The sequence below is a fragment of the Heteronotia binoei genome, chromosome 2 (genome assembly GCF_032191835.1).
Source record: "Heteronotia binoei isolate CCM8104 ecotype False Entrance Well chromosome 2, APGP_CSIRO_Hbin_v1, whole genome shotgun sequence".
NCBI lineage: Eukaryota > Metazoa > Chordata > Lepidosauria > Squamata > Gekkonidae > Heteronotia > Heteronotia binoei.
Window position 1 is genome coordinate 193,393,611 of NC_083224.1, and position 22,279 is coordinate 193,415,889.

Genomic DNA, 22,279 nt, shown 5'->3' on the forward strand with positions numbered 1-22,279 from the left:
CTGGTGCTTGCACAGGGGACCTTTCCTTTCCTTTTTCCCCACACATTCTGCTCCTGATCAGATTTTTGGTCCTTCTTTTCCGCCTTTAACGCGGGTTTTCTGGACTCCTGATTTTTGCGGTGTCCTGAAAACCCGCGTTAAAGGCAGAAAAGGAGGACTAAAAAAAATTGATCAGGAGCAGAACGTGCGGAACTCTTCACAAAATCCAGCGCGCAATCCCGACCTGATATGGAGTAGGAGACTGTGCGGGAAAGGCCACCTGTGTACAAAAGATTTGATCCAATGCCTACGTGAGCATATTCTGGAAGAAAACCACGCCGGGGGTGTCCTCCCTGTCTGATACTGGGATGGCGTGAATCAGGACTGGTTCCAGATTTGGAGGCATCGTTTCCCAGAGACCCCCAACTCAGCACCCTTCCCTCCCACCCAAATGCTCCACACACACGTTTTGCACCTCCTTTCTCTGCCCAGCTATTGTACGCACTCACAGCCGCCTACAGCCTTCTTCCCCAGTACTGTCAGACAGCATGTGACTAGTGCAGAGCAGTGGCTAAAAAAGGCACCGCTACCACGTGCCAGCGTCCCCTAGACCAGAATTACACGCGGCGGACAGGGTGGGTGGGAAACCATTCAGAACTGGACTGGTGAAGGGTGGAGAGGCGGTTGGAGAGGCAGGTGCAGAGTTGAGAACGGTAGCCACACCCACCGGAACAGATTCTGATGCTGTCCCTGCTACGGACCCTCCCCTTCCCTCATCTCATCTCCTATCTCAGGGGTGGCCAACGGTAGCTCTCCAACTACAACTCCCCCCAGCCCCAGCCAGCTACCGTTGGCCACCCTTGTCCTATCTCTTTTCACTTCTTGCAGTGAAGATCCCACTCGTATAGGGGCGCCAATCCCCAGTTGGGTTGGAACAAAAGGGGAAAAAAACCTGTATAAAAGTAACAACCGTTGATAAAATTGCACATTTTAATACAGCAGCCAGAATCCTGTTTTGCACAGAAATGGAAACTAAAACGAGTGCCTGCAACAACAAGAATTGACTGCGAAAATATTGGAGATAGCCGAGACGGACTATTTATCTTTATTATCGAGTGGCAAAACTAAAGAAGCAGCAAGAAAGAATTGGGAACTATTATATGTTTGGTTTGACACACTTAGCTAACTTTCCGATTAAGACGGACTGATGTGAAACGATGGGCGTTTTCGCACTGACCTTACGCCGGAGCGACGTCCCTCTTCACCGCGCAGCGTCTGTGTGGATTTCGCACTAATTGCTCCGCAGAACCCGGAAGAGCCGCAAAGTCCCGCGGCTTTTGCGTCACAAATGTAAACCGCCAAAAACCAGTTTACATTTGCGACGCAAAAGCCGCGGGACTTTGAGGCTCTTCCAGGTTCTGCGGAGCAATTAGTGCGAAATCCGCGCAGACGCTGCGCGGTGAAGAGGGACGTCGCTCCGGCGTAAGGTCAGTGCGAAAACGCCCAATTAATTTTTTCTTTATCTACTATTATTATGCAGTATTGTAGGCATACTGAAATTACGATCCAAATTAAGAAAAGCTAAGCAAGAACTAATGAGACTTATACAGCATGAACATTGAGACTCTAGGCTGATAATATGGGAATATGTTATGGTCTTTTTTATGATGAATGACATATACCGTAAGTTGTTTAGAGTGGGCTACTTTTCTGTTGGCGTATTGTTTCTTTTCTATATCCTTCTTTCCCCTTTACCTCCTATTTCTGTCTTTACGGAAACTTAATTAAACTTTAAAACCGATACAAGTCTTGGCTTGCTGCTCTGTATTTTGAAACAAACCATTTATTATTGATACTATTAACAGAAAAACACTACACACGAAATGCCAGATTTTAACAGCCTTGGCCAAATTACAATAGAAGCCTGATGTTACAGCTACAGCAATGGATTGCGTAGGTAATCTAGGTCATCCAGTTTAAAAGGTAAATGACTGCAAGCACCAGTTGTTTCCGACTCTGGGGTGACGTTGCTTTCACAACGTTTTCACAGCAGACTTTTTACACGGGGTGGTTTGCCATTGCCTTCCCCAGTCCTCTACGCTTTCCCCCCAGCAAGCTGGGGACTCCTTTGACCGACCTCGGAAGGATGAAAGGCTGAGTCAACCTACGCCGGCTACCCGAACCCAGCTTCCGCCAGGATCGAACTGAGGTCGTGAGCAGAGGTTAGGACTGCAGTACTGCAGCTTTACCACTCTGCGCCGCGGGGCTCTGTGAATCTGACAAAGGATAATCCTTTTATGTTGACCTCTGAGGCTCCAACTGCAACTGTGTGAACGACAATTGTAAAAGCCGGAGAGTGCCTAAATATAAATCTGAAGGAAATACTGGGCATTCCATTATTGAATTCAAGGCTTTCCCTAGTGTACTGCAGCCTGAAGAAGGCAGATGAAATGGAGAGTGACCTAGGCCATCCATTGCTGCTGCTGTTGTGGTAATATCAACCCCCTATTGTAATGTTGACAATGTTGTTAAAAATCTGGCATCTCGTCTGCGGTGTTTTTCTGTCCATAATATCGACAATAAATTGTTTGTTTCAAAAACAGAGTAGCAAGCCAAGACTTCTATCGACAATTATTAATTTTATAGTTTTCTTCCTTTTGGTACAATATCACTTTTCTGTATACCAGGGGTGGCCAACGGTAGCTCTCCAGATGTTTTTGGCCTACAATTCCCATCAGCCCCAGCCATCGGCCATGCTGGCTGAGGTTGATGGGAGTGGTAGGCAAAAAAACGTCTGGAGAGCTACCGTTGGCCACCCCTGCTGTAGAGCCATCTCTTTCTGTATGATCTCCAGGTGGGGCCAGGGGATCCCCCAGTCTGGAAGCCCTCCCCCCCACTTCAGGGTGAACAGAAAGTGGAGTGGGGGGCAGGGGCGGGGGAGGGAAATATCTACTGGGCACTCCATCATTCCCTATGGAGAGCAATTCTCTGTGTGTGTAGGCCTCAGATTCAGCAGGAGCTCACAAGAGCTCAGCTCCTGAACCTTTCTGAGGGTTCCCCCACCTACCCTGTCCATTGAATAGTAGGCACAGCTGCATAACAATCCCTGGAATAGAAGAGCGGGCAGCCAGCCAGCTACCAAGGGCTTTGCCACACCCCCAGCAGCCCTCTTTAACCCCTGGAGAAACCCACGCCACCCTTTCTCCACTTATCTGATTTTGGGCAGTGGGTGGCTTGGTGGCCTTTTGCCTGGGGGTGGGGGGCAGGAGAGCCCCAGGTGAGAGAGGCCTGCTTGGGCAGGCAGGATCTCTAGCCAGCCCAAGCAGGCCTCGCTCGCCCGGGGCTCTCCTTTCTTGCATCAGGTTGCTTTTGACTGCGGGCGGCAGCATATGCCAATGAGTTATGCTCAGGGCTTTTTTTTTGTAGCAGGAACTCCTTCGCCTATTAGGCCACGCCCCCCCCCCGATGTAGCCAATCCTCCAAGAGCTTATAGGGCTCTTCGTACGGGGCCTACGGTAAGCTCCAGCAGGATTGGCTACATCAGGGGTGTGTGGCCTAATATGCAAAGGAGTTCCTGATACAAAAAAAAGCCCTGGTTATGCTAATGAGCTCCACCACCTATTTTTCTACAAAACGACCCGTGTGTGTGTGTGTTAAGAAAGAGCACAATAAAATTACAGGTTCCGGAGCTCCGTTCCTGGTCACAACTCTATACACCAAGCTGCCCCAAGCCCACATTTCCACAGTGGAAGTGATTCACAGACGTGATGCCAAAAGTTTCCACAGAGGCCCTTCCGTGTGCTGCGGACCTCGACCTCCCCCTCCCCCCCCCAAGCCCAAGTTTTTGATGACTGAGCAGCTCGTGAGCCTCTGGCAGGCAAAAAGAGGAAGGTTGTCGGCCTTTGGCTGCAGAACTCCGCCCCTTAGAGGACGTCTTTATTTTCCTGGAAAAGAGGAACCGGCAGAGACGCCCACGTTTGTGGAGGGAAAAGAGACCCTCCCGATAGTTCCTTAAAGTGCCATTTCTTGGTATAATCTAACCTTCAGCCACCCACTCCGGGAGTTTCTTTATCAAAAGCTGACATTCCTCTTATTTCTCTCCCTCACTCCTTGGTTGGAAGACTTCCAGGCTGTCATAACTGGTTCAGGGCCAACACAGGGTGGGTGAGAGACACACAAAGCCAGGTGGGCGAGAGAGATACAAAGCAGCGCTTCCGGGTATAAATTAGTCTCAATTGTGCTTCTGAAAGCTAACACGCGTGGCTCTTTCACACATCTTGTGTGGCTCTCAAAGTCCCCACTATCCCATCAGTCAGCTCGGAGAAGGCGCTTGTCTCTTTAAATCACTCAGAATCATAGAAGCCTAGAGTTGGAAGGGACCTCCAGGGTCATCTAGTCCAACCCCCTGGACAATGCAGGAAACCCACAAACACCTCCCCCTAAATTAACAGGATTTCCATTGCTGTCAGAGGGCCACCTAGCCTCGGTTGGAAAACCTCCAACGAAGGAGAATCACAGAACCCTAGAGTTGGAAGGGACCTCTAGGGTCATCTAGTCCAACCCCCTGCACAATGCAGGAAACTCACAAACACCTCCCCCTAAATTCACAGGATCCTCATTGCTGTCAGATAGCCATCTAGCCTCTGTTGGAAAACCTCCAAGGAAGGAGAATCATAGAACCCTAGAGTTGGAAGGGACCTCCAGGGTCATCTAGAATAACCCCCTGCACAATGCAGGAAACTCACAAACACCTCCACCTTAATTCACGGGATCTTCATTGCTGTCATCAGAAAGCGAGGGGGATGTCTGCTGGGCACTCCGTTCTACCCTATGGAGACCAATTCCCATAGGGTATAATGGAGAATTGATCTGTGGGTGTCTGGCGTTCTGTTTTTTTGAGGTAGAGGCACCAAATTTTCAGCATAGCATCTGATGCCTCTCCTCAAATTACCCGCCAAGTTTCCAAAAAATTGGACTGGCGGGTCCAATTCTATTCGCCCCCAAAGAATGTGCCCCTATCCTTCATTATTTCCAAATGGAAGGGAGGCATTTCAAAGGCGCGTGTGGTCCCTTGAAATGTGAATGCCAGAACTCCCTTTGGGGTTCAATCGTGCTTGTTCCTGGCTCCACCCCCAAAGTCCCCAGATATTTCTTGAGTTGGACTTGGCAACCATAGCACATGGCCATTGGCTGCGGTTAAGCCGCACAGATGCAGTCTAGCTCACAACACTCCCTCTTCTCCCCACCAAAATAAAAAAGGATTTTTCTCCACAGAAAAAGTGCTGAGCTAAATTGGCTGGCTCGGGAGCCACATGTGGTTCTTTCACACATCTTGCGTGGCTCCCAAGGCACTTGTCTCTTTAAATCACTTCTCCAAGCCAAGCTAGCAGGCAGCTTGGAGAAGGCATTTAAAGTTAAAGTGGCTCTCTTTCTACCTCTCCCTCCCTCCCCCCATCTATTCGCCCTCCTTCCTGTCTCGTGGCTCCTCTGTCATGCGGCTCTTGGACTTTTTTTACTTTGTAGATTTATAGTCCGCCTTTTCCCAAAGTGGGCTCAGGGCGGATCACAAACACAGTAAAAACAGTTAAAAATCCAACAATAAACAATCAGAACAAAACAGGATAAAAAAAAATCCGATATTTATTCTCTGTGGCTCTTACATTAAGCAAGTTTGGCCATCCCAGGCTCTGGCTACAAACTGTTGGGACACAAAGTTGCATTGTGATGGTTTGACTCACACTCCACCAGAGGTGTCGGAATTCAGGCACTCCTGTATCAGCTTGATGTCGAAATTTGCAAATCAAAGCTATTCCCATTGTTAGCAACATCAGAAGAGGAAGAAGACGACTGCAGTTTTATACCCTGCCATTCTCTCTGAATCAGAGACTGAGAGCAGCTTACAATCTCCTATATCTTCTCACCCCACAACGGAGACCCTGTGAGGCAGGTGGGCCTGAGAGAGCTCTCCCAGAAGCTGCCCTATCAAGGACAGAGTCTCATCTGCGGCCTACAATCTCCTTTCCCTTCCACCCCCACAACAGACACCCTGTGAGGCACGTGGGACTGAGAGGGCTCTCCCAGAAGCTGCCCTATCACCCAGAAGCTGCCCTATCAAGGACAGAGTCTCAGAGCGGCCTACAATCTTCTTTCCCTTCCTCCCCCACAACAGACACCCTGTAAGGCATGTGGGGCTGAGAGGGCTCTCCCAGAAGCTGCCCTTTCAAGGGCAGAGACTCAGAGTGGCCTACAATCTCCACCCTGTGAGGTAGGTGGGGCTGAGAGAGCTCTGACAGAAGCTGCCCTTTCAAGGACAACTCCTATGAGAACTCTGGCTGACCCAAGGCCATTCCAGCAGCTGCAAGTGGAGGAGTGGGGAATCAAACCCAGTTCTCCCAGATGAGAGTCTGCACACTTAACCACTACGCCAAACTAGCTTTCAGTTTTGCTCAGGGACACTCTAGTATGTTGGGTTAAAGTGTAGAGGACTGGGGAAGGCCATGGCAAACCACCCCGTAAAAAAAGTCTGCCGTGAAAATGTTCTGAAAGCAACGTCACCCCAGAGTCAGAAATGACTGGTGCTTGCCCAGGGGACATTTCCTTTCCTCTGTGGAATCCCCATGGACGCGTGTAGCCTGTTTACCAGTCGCTCTGCAGACTTCTAAGTAGCGTTCCCTCTGAGTTAGGACGAGCTAGCTCACAGACTTTTAGCCTCCAGCTCACACATTTTTGTCTTCGCTCGGGGAAAATTAGCCCCAGGGCACACTAATTTATGCAGGAGCTCAAAACTTCAATGCCAGTAGCTCACAAAGTAGAATTTTTGCTCACAAGGCTCTGGAGCTTAGAGGGAACACTGCTTCTAAGCTGTATTGGACTATAAGAAAGCTGGACTTATCTGGGCTGATTCAGCTATGCTGCTCCGGTATCCTAACTCCATGAGGTTCCCAAAGATAAGAGCTCCATTCTGCCTCATCTAACTCCACCCTGAGATGTTTTTTTCGCAATCCTGCGCTGATAAAAGACGTCGACACGATCTCCTGCTTCAAGGCAGACTTCGGCAGAGAGCAGGAACTCCTTTGCATATAGGGTTGCCAAGTCCAATTCAAGAAATATCTGGGGACTTTGGGGGTGGAGCCAGGAGACTTTGGGGGTGGAGCCAGGATACACTGGGGGCGGAGCTAGGAGCAAGGGTGTGATAAGCAGAATTGAACTCCAAGGGAGTTCTGGCCATCACATTTAAAGGGACAGCACACCTTTTAAAATGCCTTCCTTCCATACAAAATAATGTAAGATAGGGGCACCTTCTTTTGGGGCTTGTAGAATTGGACCCCCTGGTCCAATCCTTTTGAAACTTGGGGGGTATTTTGGTGAGAGGCACTAGATGCTATACTGAAAATCTGGCGCCTCTACCTCAAAAAACAGCTTCCCCCCCAGAGCCCCCGATACCCGCAGATCGATTCCCCATCATTCCCTATGGGAATCATTCATAGAGGTGCATGATGGCTCTGGGGGCGGGGCTTCCCCCACTGGCCAGCTGGCTGGGGGAGGGGGGAAGCCTGTAAAACGGGGGGGGGGGATCCCCCGCTGGTGCCTGGGGATTGGGAAGCCTATTTGCATATTAGGCCACACACCACTAATGCAGCCAATCCCCTGAGAGCTTACAGTAGGCCCTGTACTAAGATCCCGGAAAGCTCCAGAAGGATTGGGAGAGATCCCAAGAAAGCAGCTTTAAGACCAGCACGTGCAAGTGTTTTAAGCATGTTTTGTTTTAAGTTTTTAAACAATCTTTAATTGCGTTTGGGTGCTTTATAAAGTTTATATTTCTGTTACCCGGCATTACATTTTACGATACACATGGCACGGCCCAACAAATGTGTTCGACATGCCTGGCCAAGAGGAAACACTGTACCACAGCTGCATGATCATTTATGGGGTAGGCCTAGACAGGTTTAACCCCCACCCTGAAGTAAAGGCCCATTTCAGTCAGCAGAGCGAACTTCCAGGATAAAAATGCACTGGACTGCAGTCTTCGCCTACTGGCGACACATTGTTTAACCAAGTTTTAGGTTACTAATTTACAAGGATTAGTCATCCTTACCGGAAAACAAAACCATGAACTGAGTAGGGTTGCGCATAAACTAGGCAAAAGTTTAAACTTTAGTCTTCGACTTTAAAACATCCCACTTTTTTAGAATCGACCTCTTCTTTCAAGGAGTTCAAAGCAGCATTAGTGGTTCTCTCATGGAATCCTAGAGATGGAAGGGGTCTCCAGGGTCATCTAGTCCAACCCCCTACACAATGCAGGAAACGCACAAATTCCTCCCCCTAAATTCACAGGATCCTCATTGCTGTCAGATGGCCATCTAGCCTCTATTTAAAAACCTCCAAGGAAGGAGAGCCCACCACTCCCAAGGAGGAAGCCTGTTCCACTGAGGAACCGCTCAAATGTTGAGCCGGAAACTCTCTTGATTTAATTTCAACCTATTGGTTCTGGTCCTACCTTCCGGGGCCACAGAAAACAATTCCACACCTTCCTCTATAGGACAGCCCTTCAAGGACTTGAAGATGGTGATCAGATCACCTCTCAGCCGCCTCCTCTCTAGGCTAAACATGCCCAGCTCCTTCAGCCTTTCCTCATAGGACTTGGTCTCCAGACCCGTCACCATCTTCGTCGCCCTCCTCTGGACCCCTTCTAGCTTGTCTAGATCCTTCTTAAAATGTGGCGCCCCAAACTGAACACAAGACTCCAGGTGAGGTCTTAGCAGAGCAGAGTAAAGCGATACCATCACATCACGTGATCTGGACACTAGACTTCTGTTGATACAGCCCAAAATTGTATTTGCCTTTTTAGCCACCGCATCACACTGTTGACTCATGTTCAGTGTGTGGTCCACTAAGACCCCGAGATCCTTTTCACACAGACTACTGCCCAGACAAGTCTCCCCCATTCTATAACCATGCCTTAGATTTTTCCTACCTCAATGCAAAACTTTACATTTCTCTGTTAAAATTCATTTTATCATTTTTAGCCCAGTTTTCCAGCCAACGCTTCCTATTTTCTCCTCACAATGAGAGGTAGTCTCCTGTGCAAGCACCAGTCGTTTCTGACTCTGGGGTGACGTTGCTTTCACAACGTTTTCATGGCAGACTTTTTATATACATATTGGCCACTGTGTGACACAGAGTGTTGGACTGGATGCGCCATTGGCCTGATCCAACGGATTCTCTTATGTTCTTATGAACTCCAAAGGAAGTTCTGGCCCTCACATTTAAAGGGACCGCACACCTTTTAAAACGCTTCCTTTCATAGGAAATAATGAAGGATAGGGGCACCTACTTTTGGGGCTCATAGAATTGGACCCCCTGGTCCAAATGTTATGAAACATGGGGGGTATTTTGGATAGAGGCACTGGATGCTATACTGAAAATGTGGTGCCTCTACCTCAAAAACAGCCCCTCCCCCCGAGCCCCAGACATCCACAGATCAATTCTTCATTATTTCCTATGGGAATAAGTCTCCATAGAGAATAACAGAGTTCCCAGCAGACATTTCCCTCCCCCTTCCCCTGTTTTCTGATGACCCAGAAGCGGGGGAAGGGCCTCCACACCAGGGGATCCCCTGCCCCCACCTGGGGATTGGCAACCCTCTCCTGTATAGCCCAGGCAAGCCTGATCTTGTCAGATCTTGGAAGCTAAGAAGCATCAGCCCTAAATCCTTGGATGGGAGACCACCTTGAAATACCAGCAGCCAGGAGGGCAGGGGCAGGCTTCATTCCAGGAAGTGGCCAAACTCACTTAATGTAAGAGCAACATAGAATAAATGTCAGATGTTTGAGAGCCGCAAGACATAAACATAAGATGAAAGCAAGAGTCAGGTTGCACCTTTAAGACCAACCAAGTTTTAGTCAGAATGTAAACTTTCGTATGCATGCACACTTCTTCAGATGAGGGGATGGGGTACAGATTGGTGTATCCGTTAAGTGTGTGGACTCTTATCTGGGAGAACCGGGTTTGATTCCCCCACTCCTCCACTTGCACCTGGTGGAATGGCCTTGGGTCAGCCAGAGCTCTTGCAGGAGTTATCCTCGAAAGGGCAGCTTCTGGGAGAGCTCTCTCAGCCCCACCCACCCCACAGAGTGTTTGTAAGAGAGCCAGTTTGGTGTAGTGGTTAAGTGTGTGGACTCTTATCTGGGAGAACCGGGTTTGACTCCCCACTTCTCCACTTGCAGCTGCTGGAATGGCCTTGGGTCAGCCATAGCTCTCATAGGAATTGTCCTTGAAATGGCAGCTTCTGGGAGAGCTCTCTCAGGCCCACCCACCTCACAGGGTGTCTGTTGTGTGGGGAAGAAGGGAAAGGAGATTGTAGACCGCTAAGAAACTCTGTCGTTGAAAGGGCAGCTTCTGGGAGAGCTCTCTCAGCCCCACCTACCTCACAGGGTGGGGCTGAGAGCTCTCCCAGAAACTGCCCTTCCAAGGACAGAGTCTCAGAGCGGCCTATGATCTCTTTTCCCTTCCTCCCCCACAACAGACACCCTGTGAGGTGGGTGGGGCTGAGAGAGCTGTTATAGCAGCTGCCCTTTCAAGAACATCTCTGCCTGAGCTCTGGCTGACCCAAGGCCATTCCAGCAGCTGCAAGTGGAGGAGTGGGGAATCAAACCCAGTTCTTCCAGATAAGAGTCCAGTCCATGCACTTAACCACTACACCAAACTGGCTCTTTTGATCGACAGTTTCCAGTTGCCCTGCGGTCGCAGCCAGCCTCGAACCCCAAACACAACCTATTTCTCATGGGTAGGCAGAAAGCCAATATTTTAAACTCAAACCAGGAGAATCAGCCAAGCGGCTCAACAACTGGGCAAATTCATTTCCCCCCAGGGAGTAAATTCCAGAGGGCTTGCCGGGTTTGTCTGAGGCAACCCAAACAGTCCAAAGAGCCTTAAAGATCAACAAATTTATTCCGGAATTCACTTTCGAAAAGCTCTTTTTGTCTGATACACAGAAAGTTGCATCATCCCCAGTTACGAAGTCTCTTCATTGTCCACACAGGTTCAGTGTAAACAGGCCTCGTTTTGGGCAGCAACTCACAGGAGCGGAACTCCGAAACCTCCAGATATTATGGTGCCCTTTCTTTCTCCCCCCCCCCCTCCCAATACTTGCTTCTGGGCTCCATTGTTCAAACCCCCGCCCTCTGTGAGCATTTTGCTGAACTCTTGAGATTCGACAAGCTTTCTAATATTTTTCCCCACAAAAAAAATGGGCAAAGAACCAAAACATATAAAGCAGACAGATGGACATCTTCCTCAAGCCACTGTGGCAACATCGTAGAAAGCAATTTCAAAAGTCTGATGGGAGAAGACGACAAAGACATTGGATTTATATCCCACCCTCCACTCCGAATCTCAGAGCGGCCTACAATCTCCTTTATCTTCCCCCCCCACAACAGACACCCTGTGAGGCGGGGGGGCTGAGAGAGCTCTCCCAGGAGCTGCCCTTTCAAGGACAGAGTCTCAGAGCGGCCTACAATCTCTTTTCCCTTCCTCCCCCACAACAGACACCCTGTGAGGTAGGTGGGGCTGAGAGGGCTCTCCCAGAAGCTGCCCTTTCAGGGACAGAGTCTCAGAGCAGCCTACAAACTCCATTCCCTTCCTCCCCCACAACAGACACCCTGTGAGGTAGGTGGGGCTGAGAGAGCTCTGACAGAAGCTGCCCTTTCAAGGACAGTTCTGCGAGAGCTATGGCTGACCCAAGATCCAGAGAAGAGTCTGCACACTTAACCACTACACCAAACTGACTGGGAGTAAAGTTTTATCATGACTGTTCTAATTCGAGAAGCATTCTAAAGCAGATGCTAAGCTGATCTAATTGGGTACACCCTTGGGTGATGTCAGAGGTTTGTGGCATATGCCAATGAGTTATACAAATAAGTTGCGCTAAAGAGCTCCGGCACCTCTTTTTCTACAAAAAGACCCCTGAGTTTAAACATTCAGAGGGAGGGACAGTGGCTCAGTTGTAGAGCATCTGGTTGGTAAGCAGAAGGTCCCAGGTTCAATCCCCGGCATCTCCAACTAAAAAGGGTCCAGGCAAGTAGGCATGAAAAACCTCAGCTGGAGACCTTGGAGAGCTGCTGCCAGTCTGAGTAGACAAGACTGACTTTGATGGACTGAGAGTCTGATTCAGCATAAGGCAGCTTCATATGTAGGGGAGAGACGGTGGCTCAGTGGTAAAGCATCTGCTTGGTAAGCAGAAGGTCCCAGGTTCAATCCCCGGCATCTCCAACTAAAAAGGGTCCAGGCAAGTAGGCATGAAAAACCTCAGCTGGAGACCTTGGAGAGCTGCTGCCAGTCTGAGTAGACAAGACTGACTTTGATGGACTGAGAGTCTGATTCAGCATAAGGCAGCTTCATATGTAGGGGAGAGACGGTGGCTCAGTGGTAAAGCATCTGCTTGGTAAGCAGAAGGTCCCAGGTTCAATCCCCGGCATCTCCAACTAAAAAGGGTCCAGGCAAGTAGGCATGAAAAACCTCAGCTGGAGACCTTGGAGAGCTGCTGCCAGTCTGAGTAGACAAGACTGACTTTGATGGACTGAGAGTCTGATTCAGCATAAGGCAGCTTCATATGCAGGGGAGAGACGGTGGCTCAGTGGTAAAGCATCTGCTTGGTAAGCAGAAGGTCCCAGGTTCAATCCCCGGCATCTCCAACTAAAAAGGGTCCAGGCAAGTAGGCATGAAAAACCTCAGCTGGAGACCTTGGAGAGCTGCTGCCAGTCTGAGTAGACAAGACTGACTTTGATGGACTGAGAGTCTGATTCAGCATAAGGCAGCTTCATATGTAGGGGAGAGACGGTGGCTCAGTGGTAAAGCATCTGCTTGGTAAGCAGAAGGTCCCAGGTTCAATCCCCGGCATCTCCAACTAAAAATGGGCCAGGCAAATAGGCATGAAAAACCTCAGCTTAAGACCCTGGAGAAAGAGCCGCTGCCAGTCTGAATAGACAAGACTGACTTTGATGGACCCAGGGGTGTCTGATTCAGTAGAAGGCAACTTCATATGTTCATATTGCTGGACCACGCAAGGACGTATTTGCAGTCACAGATCTGGGCCTTAGGAAAACTCTCTGAGCCTCACCTGCAGGAATTATTCCGGCCTACCGTATTGCATTACTTAAGAATATTAAAGACTTAATACACTGAAATGCGCTTTATAAATTCATAGCATTATTATTATTATTACTGGCATTTATACTCTCTTGCCAAACCGGAGGCCGGATTCTCTGGCTGGGGTCACCAACGCAACTGTTAATCTGAAAGCAGTGACAGGTAGCTGGCACAAATCAGGCTTTGAGTCAGCTAAGCGGGAAGTTTCACTTCCGAAAATGAAACTTTAAAAAAGCGTTCTAGGAAAGAGTTGGTTCCAAGCCCACTGTACGCAAATGCCGGAGAATCAGCTACTCCTGCCAAGGCAGATAAAGCCTCAAGACAAATTTGCAAAGGACCAAAAACATGACATTCCAGTTCCTTCCCAAATCTGCCCATTTCCTTCCCACCTGTCCCTCCAAGGAGCAAAGATTGTTGTGGTTTTTTGTTGTGCTTCTGACCATGGGCACAGTGGCAGGCCTTTGTAATGTCAGGGGTGAGAGCCGGTTTGGCGTAGTGGTTAAGTGGTTTAGGGGAGGGACGGTGGCTCAGTGGTAGAGCATCTGCTTGGGAAGCAGAAGGTCCCAGGTTCAATCCCCGGCATCTCCAAAAAAGGGTCCAGGCAAATAGGCGTGAAAAACCTCAGCTGGAGACCCTGGAAAGCCGTTGCCAGTCTGAGTAGACAATACTGACTTTGATGGACCCAGAGTCTGATTCAGTATAAGGCAGCTTCATATGTCCATATGTCTAGAAAACCCTCTTCCTTTTCTCTTCAGGGGCTTAATAATAAACGTCGTTCATATTTTAACATGAGGGAATCGACTTCCAGCCGGCGTTTCTTCAGGTTATGTTATGGATCAGATGGTTCATGAATTTGTGGCTTCTCTCAAGCATGAGTTCAATCCCTGGCATCTCCAAAAAAGGGTCCAGGCAAATAGGTGTGAAAAACCTCAGCTTGAGACCCTGGAGAGCCGCTGCCAGTCTGAGAAGACAATACTGACTTTGATGGACCAAAGGTATGATTCAGTATAAGGCAGCTTCATATGTTCATATATGTTCAAGTGCACGGACTCTTATCTGCAGACCTCGGATTCAGCAGGAGCTCACAGGAGCACAGCTCCTGAACCTTTTTGACACTTCCACCTTCTCCTTCCCACCTTATTTATTGAATAGCAGGTGCAGCCGCATAGCAATCCCTGGATGAGCTCCAACACCTATTTTTCTACAAAGCGACCCCTACTTATCTGGGAGAACCGGGTATGATTCCTTGGGTCAGCCATAGCTCTCACAGGAGTTGTCCTTGACAGGGCAGCTTCTGGGAGACCTTTCTCAGCCCCACCCAACTCACAGAGTGTCTGTTGTGGGGGAGGAAGGGAAAGGAGATTGTAGGCCGCTCTGAGACTCTGTCCTTGAAAGGGCAGCTTCTGGGAGAGCTCTCTCAGCCCCACCCAACTCACAGGGTGTCTGTTGTGGGGGAGGAAGGGAAAGGAGATTGTAGGCCGCTCTGAGACTCTGTCCTTGAAAGGGCAGCTTCTGGGAGAGCTCTTTCAGCCCCACCCGCCTCGTGGGGTGTCTGTTGTGGGGGAGGAAGGGAAAGGAGATTGTAAGCCGCTCTGAGACGCTGAGATTCAGAGTGACGGGTGGGATATAAATTCAATATCATCAGCATAAGGAACGTCCTCTTGCCCCTCCAGTTCAGGCAGGGCATCTAAGGTGGTGAAGCTGAAGGGGGCAGGTGCAACTCCTGTCACATCCTAGACATTTCGACAGCACGGGGCTACAACTCAGCTTCGATGCTTCCCCAGGCTGAGTTGGAGCAACGGGGATCAAGAAGTCAGTAGCAGGTCTTTGGTGCTTTTTAGTTTAGGAATGAAAAATGACCCGAAAGTGTGTGAAAGAGGGATTGTTCTTCAAGTTATGAATGGGAGCACAGGTTAACTCTTTCAGCCACAGGGCAAAGTGGATTCAGGACCGGATAAAGGCTTTGCCTATTTCTGACAGGTCCCACACCAGGCACAGCAGCAAAGAACTTTTGAAAAGAAGGAAAAACAAGGCCCGCAAGGGAGGGCTAGAAACCAACAGCGGAACCTCCACATTCAGATGTAGTCTACCTTTATCTCACAAAAGCCTGAGAGTCAAGGAACAGAATGGGCCGCTTATGAGCTCCCCAGAGCCTGCTGAAAGAGAAGGCGGGACTAGATGCGTCTTTCGCATGCACCACCCTACCAGATAAGGTTACATTGCCACCTACGAAGCTGCCTTCTACTGAATCAGACCATCAAAGTCAGTCACGTCTACTCAGACCAGCAGCGGCTCTCCAGGGTCTCCAGCAGAGGTTTTTCACGCCTCCTTGCCTGGACCCTTTTTAGTTGGCGATGCCGGGGACTGAACCTGGGACCTTCTGCTTACCAAGCAGAAGCTCTACCACTGTGCCACCATCCCTCCCCATATATATGAACCTACGAAGCTGCTTTATATTGAATCAAGCCCCCTTTGGTCTTTCAAAATCAGTATTGCCTACTCAGACTGGCAGCGGCTCTCCAGGGTCTCAAGTTGAGGGGTTTTCCACGCCTCCTTGCCTGGATCCTTATTGAGTTGGAGATGCCGGGGATTGAACCTGGGACCTCCCGCTTACCAAGCAGAAGCTCTACTTCTGTGCCACCGTCCCTTCCCAAAGTCGGCTACCGAGTCGGTTTCGTGGCTGAATCTGAACCCGGCTCTCCCTCGACCTCCACCCCTTCTCGCCCCTCCACACCCCACTCACCCGTTTCTTTCCGGGAGTGACCTTACCGATTAAGTGCCAGGATTTCCTCCGGCCGTAGCGTCCACAGCCGCCGGCCTGGTCCGCCTCGTAGCCCACCAGGGGCGTGCAGATGCCGTCGGCCACTTGCCCCGCCAGCAAGAGCGCCCCCGCGTGGCGGCTGCTGTAGCCCAGGACGGAGTGGAAATAGACCAGCAGGTAAGTGAACCACATCGAGGCGCACAAGTCGTTCAGGAAGTGGCCCACGGCGTAGCTCAGGCGGGTGCGCAGGGGCAGCGGCGAGGGCAGGGGGTCGTCCATGGCGGGGAGGGAGACCCCCCCGGCTCCAGGGCCGCCGCTCCTGTCCTCTCCGGGGCCGCCCTCCCTCCTTGGCGGTTCACAGCCTGACCCGGCGCCCGAGGGCACCAGCCGTGCGTAAAAACGCACCAGCGGGGCGCATCAGCTGGGGCGCGCCCTGCCGGAGGTGGAGAAAAGCCGGCGGCGGCAACGGCGAGCTCTGCCCGGCCATGCGCCCGCGGAGTGGCTTTTATGGCCTCGGAGGAAACCCCCTCCGGCGGTGGGAGGCCGGCTCAGCCGCGCCCCCAGGCGGCCGACCGCGCCACGCAGCTCCCCGGCGTCCTCTTGCGCGCCGCCTCCGCTTTCCAAGCTCCAGCGGGCAACGTAGGCGAAAGCGCACGGGAGCCAATGGGCCGGGCTCGAAGGCGGGGAAGGCTCTGCCGGCGCGGGCGGGGCTTTCCTCCGTCCGGCCTGCGCGGCCTTGGCTCCTCCCCGAGGCGTTGCGCTCCAGTCCCGGCTGGAAGGAGGGGCGGCGGCGAAGAGCCAGGCTGCATTCGCTCGGAAACGACTCTAGCTAAATGCAATGGGGCTGGCTCCCCGGGTAGTGTGATTTTTTTGACCCCTCCAAGGGCAGCGATGGCAGTGAGTGGGAAGGGCGGGCCTGCGCCTTTAATAGCGGTTTGGCCTTGAAGAGATCAGCCTGGAGCTTCCGGGCGTGATCGATCAAGGTCAGGAACCTGCCACAATCCGTCTCCCTGTTACTTGTTGCCAGGGCTTTTGTTGTAGGAGAAGCCCGGCAGGAACTCCTTTGCATATTAGGCCACACCCCCTGATGCAGTCATTGGTTCATGCAGGACTTTGTGGGAAAGGCTCAGCAGGGATTCATTTGCATATTGGGCCACGCCACGAGTTATCACCATTGTTTCACACAGGGCGTTTGTTGTAGGAGAAGCCCGGCAGGAACTTAGGCCACACCCCCTGATGCCATCGTTGTTTCATGCAGGACTTTTTGTAGGAAAGGCTCGCAGGAACTCATTTGCATATTAGGCCGCACCACGCGATATCACCATTGTTTCACACAGGGCGTTTGTTGTGGGAGACGCCCAGCAGGAACTCATTTGCATATTAGGCCACACCCCCTGGCACCAAGCCAGCTGGGACTGCGTCCCTGTGCGTGCCTGCTCAAAAAAGCCCTGCTTGTTGCCAACCTCCAGGTGGTACCTGGAGATCTCTCGCTGTTGCAACTGATCTAAGGTTGCCATGCCGACCCAAAGAACTTTTGAAAAGGTTACAGTGACCAACATGACTATGGAATATATTATTCAGTTGCACAAGAATAGTTCTAAAGGTAAAGACAAACATCACTACAGCAGAAAACATTCACAATTTCATCAAAGCTAACGAGGTGCAATTCAAAAACACATATAAACCATATATTGTAGAGGACCGCTATGACAAACCTGGGCAGGATACTAAAAAGTAGAGACATCACCCCGCCAACGAAAGTCTGTATAGTCAAAGCGATGGTATTCCCAGTAGTCATGTATGCCTGTGAGAGCTGGACCATAAGGAAGGCCGAGCGCAGAAGAATAGATGCTTTTGAGCTGTGGTGCTGGAGGAGACTCTTGAGAGTCCCTTGGACTGCAAGAAGATCCAATCAGTCAGCCCTAAGGGAAATCAACCCAGACTGTTCCCTGGAAGGTCAGATGCTGAAGCTGAAACTCAAATACTTTGGCCACCAAATGAGAAGGGAGCACTCCCTGGAGAAGACTCTTGAGAGTCCCTTGGACTGCAAGAAGATCCAATCAGTCAGTCCTCAGGGAAATCAACCCAGACTGTTCCCTGGAAGGTCAAATGCTGAAGCTGAAGCTCAAATCCTTTGGCCACCCAATGAGAAGGGAGCCCTCCCTGGAGAAGACCCTGATGCTGGGAAAGACAGAAGGCAAAAGAAGAAGGGGACGGCAAAAGAGGAGATGGCTGGACAGCGTTACTGATGTAACTAAAACAAATTTGAGCAGACTTCGGAGGGTGGTGGAAGACGGGAGGGCCTGGCGTGACTTGTTCCATGGGGTCGCAAAGAGTCAGACTCGACTGTGCGACTGAATGACAAAAGTAGAGTCCCAATGGACAGGAAGTCGACTTGATGTTCCTGCTTCTGAAATTCTTCCAACAAGGGATGCTCCACCAAATATATCGCCACATAAACTGTAATAACAAACATCCATGGTAAAGCACCATGTTATTTACCAGCGTGCAACGCTGACTCAGCATCATACGCACAAGGCTTCAATGAACAATATCTCAACCTTTCTTCAAGAGTTCCACAATAGTCAAGCTGTATCAAAAGGCATAATTGCAGCCAGATTACAAAACACATCAACCAGGACAAATTAAAATTATAAAAGGACATAGTAAACACCAGAGCCAGTTTGGTGCAGTGGTGAAGTGTGCGGACTCTTATCTGGGAGAACCGGGTTTGATTCCCCACTCCTCCACTTGCACCTGCTGGAATGGCCTTGGGTCAGCCGTAGCTCTGGCAGAGGTCGTCCTTGAAAGGGCAGCTGCTGTGAGAGCCCTCTCCAGCCCCACCCACCTCACAGGGTGTCTGTTGTGGGGGAGGAAGGGAAAGGAGATTGTGAGCCGCTCTGAGACTCTTCAGAGTGGAGGGCGGGATATAAATCCAATATCTTCATCTACCTCACAGGGTGTCTGTTGTGGGGGAGGAAGGGAAAGGAGATTGTGAGCCGCTCTGAGACTCTTCAGAGTGGAGGGCGGGATATAAATCCAATATCTTCATCTACCTCACAGGGTGTCTGTTGTGGGGGAGGAAGGGAAAGGAGATTGTGAGCTGCTCTGAGACTCTTCAGAGTGGAGGGCGGGATATAAATCCAATATCTTCATCTACCTCACAGGGTGTCTGTTGTGGGGGAGGAAGGGAAAGGAGATTGTGAGCCGCTCTGAGACTCTTCGGAGTGGAGGGCGGGATATAAATCCAATATCTTCTTCTTCACTGGCATGTCTTCTTCTTCTTCTTCTTCTTCTTCTTCTTCTTCTTCTTCTTCTTCTTCTTCTTCTTCTTCTTCTTCTTCTTCTCTGCATTTATTTGCCTGTCTGCCTGCTTGCTTTCAGTCTTTGAATCTTTTTTGAGCTATTGTTCCCCTTTTGGTAACATGATGTGCAGAACGTAACTTCTTTATTCCTACTCCTTCCCTATTTTCCCTTCCCTCACCCCCTCTTTGTTATAATTCTAAGAAATCGTTGAAAACGCATCGAGACTTGTGTCTGGGGTAAATGTTTCTAAGAATTCTGTTTGATCCTGTGAGTCCGCTAGAGCTGGTACAATTATAATTTTGATTGTCCCGCTTGATGCGTTTTGCAAAGTGGCTGCAATTCTGCCTTGTGCGTACGATGTCGCGCGAGCGTTGTACTGTGGTAAATTGCACATGGCGTATTACCATGGAGGTTTGTTATTACGGTTTATATGACAATATAAAATCCCTCGCCAAAAGATTTTTCAAAGTCAACTTCCTGTCCATTGAGACTCTGCATTCCAACAAAGGTGTCAAACTAATTCGTTACGAGGGACAGATCGGACATAAATGAGACCTTGATTATGATACTGGATTTATATCCCGCCCTCCACTCCGAATCTCAGAGCAGCTCGCAATCTCCTTTAACTTTGTCCCCCACAACAGACGCCCTGTGAAGTGGGTTGGGGATGAGAGGACTCGCACAGCAGCTGCCCTTTCAAGGACAACTCCCTGAGAGATCATTGCGAGAGCTTTGGCTGACCCAAGGCCATTCCAGCAGCTGCAAGTTCTCCCAGCTAAGAATCTGGTTCAAACCCGGTTCTCCCAGATAAGAGTCTGCACACTTAACCACTACACCAAACTGACTGTCAAATGAGCTCTCCTAGAAGCTTCCTATTCAAGGGCAGAGTCTCAGAGCAGCCTACAATCTCCTTTCCCTTCCTCCCCCACAACAGACACCCTGTGAGGTGGGTGGGGCTGAGAGAGCTCTCCCAGAAGCTGCCCTTTCAAGGACAGAGTCTCAGAGCAGCCTACAATCTCCTTTCCCTTCCTTTCCCACAACAGACACCCTGTGAGGTGGGTGGGGCTGAGAGAGCTCTCCCAGAAGCTGCCCTTTCAAGGACAGCAGCTCAGAGTGGCCTACAATCTCCTTTACCTTCCTCCCCCACAACAGACACCCTGTGAGGTGGGTGGGGCTGAGAGAGCTCTCCCAGAAGCTGCCCTTTCAAAGACAGCTCTGCAAGAGTTATGGCTGACTCAAGGCCATTCCAGAAGCTGCTTGTGGAGGAGTGGGAACTCAAATCCGGTTCTCCCAGATAAGAATCCGCACACTTAACGACTACACCAAAATGACTCTCAAATGGCCAGGCTATGTGTGTCATAAAACATAATATAAAACTTGAGGTGGGTGGGGCTGAGAGAGCTCTCCCAGAATCTGCCCTTTCAAGGGCAGAGTCTCAGAGCAGCCTACAATCTCCTTTCCCTTCCTTTCCCACAACAGACACCCTGTGAGGCGGCTGGGGCTGAGAGAACTCTCCCAGAAGCTGCCCTTTCAGGGACAGAGTCTCAGAGTGACCTACAAATCTCCTTTATCTTCCTCCCTAACAACAGACACCCTGTGAGGTGGGTGGGGCTGAGAGAGCTCTTATAGCAGCTGCCGCTTCAAGGACAACTCTGCCAGAGCTATGGCTGACCCAAGGCCATTCCACCAGGTGCAAGTGGAAGAGTGGGGAATCAAACCTGGTTCTCCCATATAAGAGTCCGCACACTTAACCACTACACCAAACTGGCTCTTTCATATGGGTTTGAGATGTTGCAGGGTTCCCCCCCCCTTTTTTTTCTTTCTGGCATGTGGGGTATCTCAAGCATTTGCGGGCAGCACACAGGCTGTTTGTTTAAAGCCGGATTTGTGCACGAGCTAAGTAAGCTACAGCTCACAGCCTCAGCTTAGGAGGGGGCTTGAAATATTAAAAAGAAAATTGCTAACAATGAGTAAATTACCTTTTGGGGAAGGGCAACGCTCCAGGGCCTCTTAAACTGGGCATACTTTAGTGTCTCGGCACGTCTTAATCCAGCGCTGGGTTCACGGAATGGGCACCAGGGAGGTAGAATTCCCAGCAAAGGATATTTGCCTTCCCCAAAAGGTCAGTGCTGGCAGCTTGACAAGTGAAGATCTATCTTTTTTTTGCCATTCATTTTGTCTCTTAGGTGGGCGACTGAGCAAACAAAACTAGGTCAGGCATCCCCTGCTCCGAACTCGGCTCCCAGAAGGACTCAAGAATAGGCCTCGGTCTGTCTAGACATCCTGTTTGCCACTAGGGTTCCCAATCCGCAGGTGGGCAAAACCGGAAACCACAGAGTCCTGATGAGTAACAACTGAAATAAACCACTGCATTACTTATATATTGCAAATAATTGCTCCACTTATACTCTATTCATGTATCCTTCACCAAAATCCTTACAGATGTCCATGAATACAGCACAACTCGAAATACAACTTAGTTTCACTAAGACTCTGGGGTGACGTTGCTTTCACAGCGTTTTCACGGCAGACTTCTTACGGGGTGGTTTGCCACTGCCTTCCCCAGTTCCAAAGTCCACCGTCTGTGTCCTTACATTGATAGACGTGTGCAGTACCAATAAATGTGCTACTTCTTACTTGTCCGAAATCCAACAGGAGAACCATTCGTGGAAACTGAAGAAACATAACGTGTCATGTGGGTTTTTGCCTTAAGCACGGGTTCCAGAACATAAGAAAAGCGGACCATAGAAGGGTGAATGAAACACGGACTGAATCTAGGAGCCGTGTCGCCACACCTGTTAGATTTCGGACTGCTACCCAAGCAAGTAGTAACACGTTTATTGGTACTGCACACATCAAAAGGATACAAACAGTGGACTTTGGTACCATTACAGCAATTGGAAATTAATTTGTATTTCAAGCTGTGCTGTATTCACGGACATCTGTAAGAATTTTGGTGAAGAATACATGAGTAGGATATAAGAAATATATGCCCTCCCCCCACTTCAGGGTAATCAGAAAGCGGGGGGGGGGGGAGGGAAATGTCTGCTGTGCTCTCCATTATGCCCTATGGAAACCAATTTCCAT

General features: G+C 50.1%; 1 protein-coding gene across 2 annotated transcripts in view; it reads right to left on the bottom strand.

The window, feature by feature from the left end:
- The window catches only part of MFSD12 (major facilitator superfamily domain containing 12), a 60,816-nt gene extending 44,449 nt beyond the window's left edge, over positions 1-16,367 (bottom strand). The window contains exon 1 of one of the 2 annotated variants that reach the window (XM_060232774.1): positions 15,895-16,367. In XM_060232774.1, the coding sequence (XP_060088757.1) occupies positions 15,895-16,165 (271 nt within the window). In that variant the 5' untranslated portion in view covers positions 16,166-16,367. The remainder of the gene's footprint in view (positions 1-15,894) is intronic. The other variant, XM_060232775.1, reaches the window with a different exon arrangement.
- Positions 16,368-22,279: the final 5,912 nt, after the last annotated feature.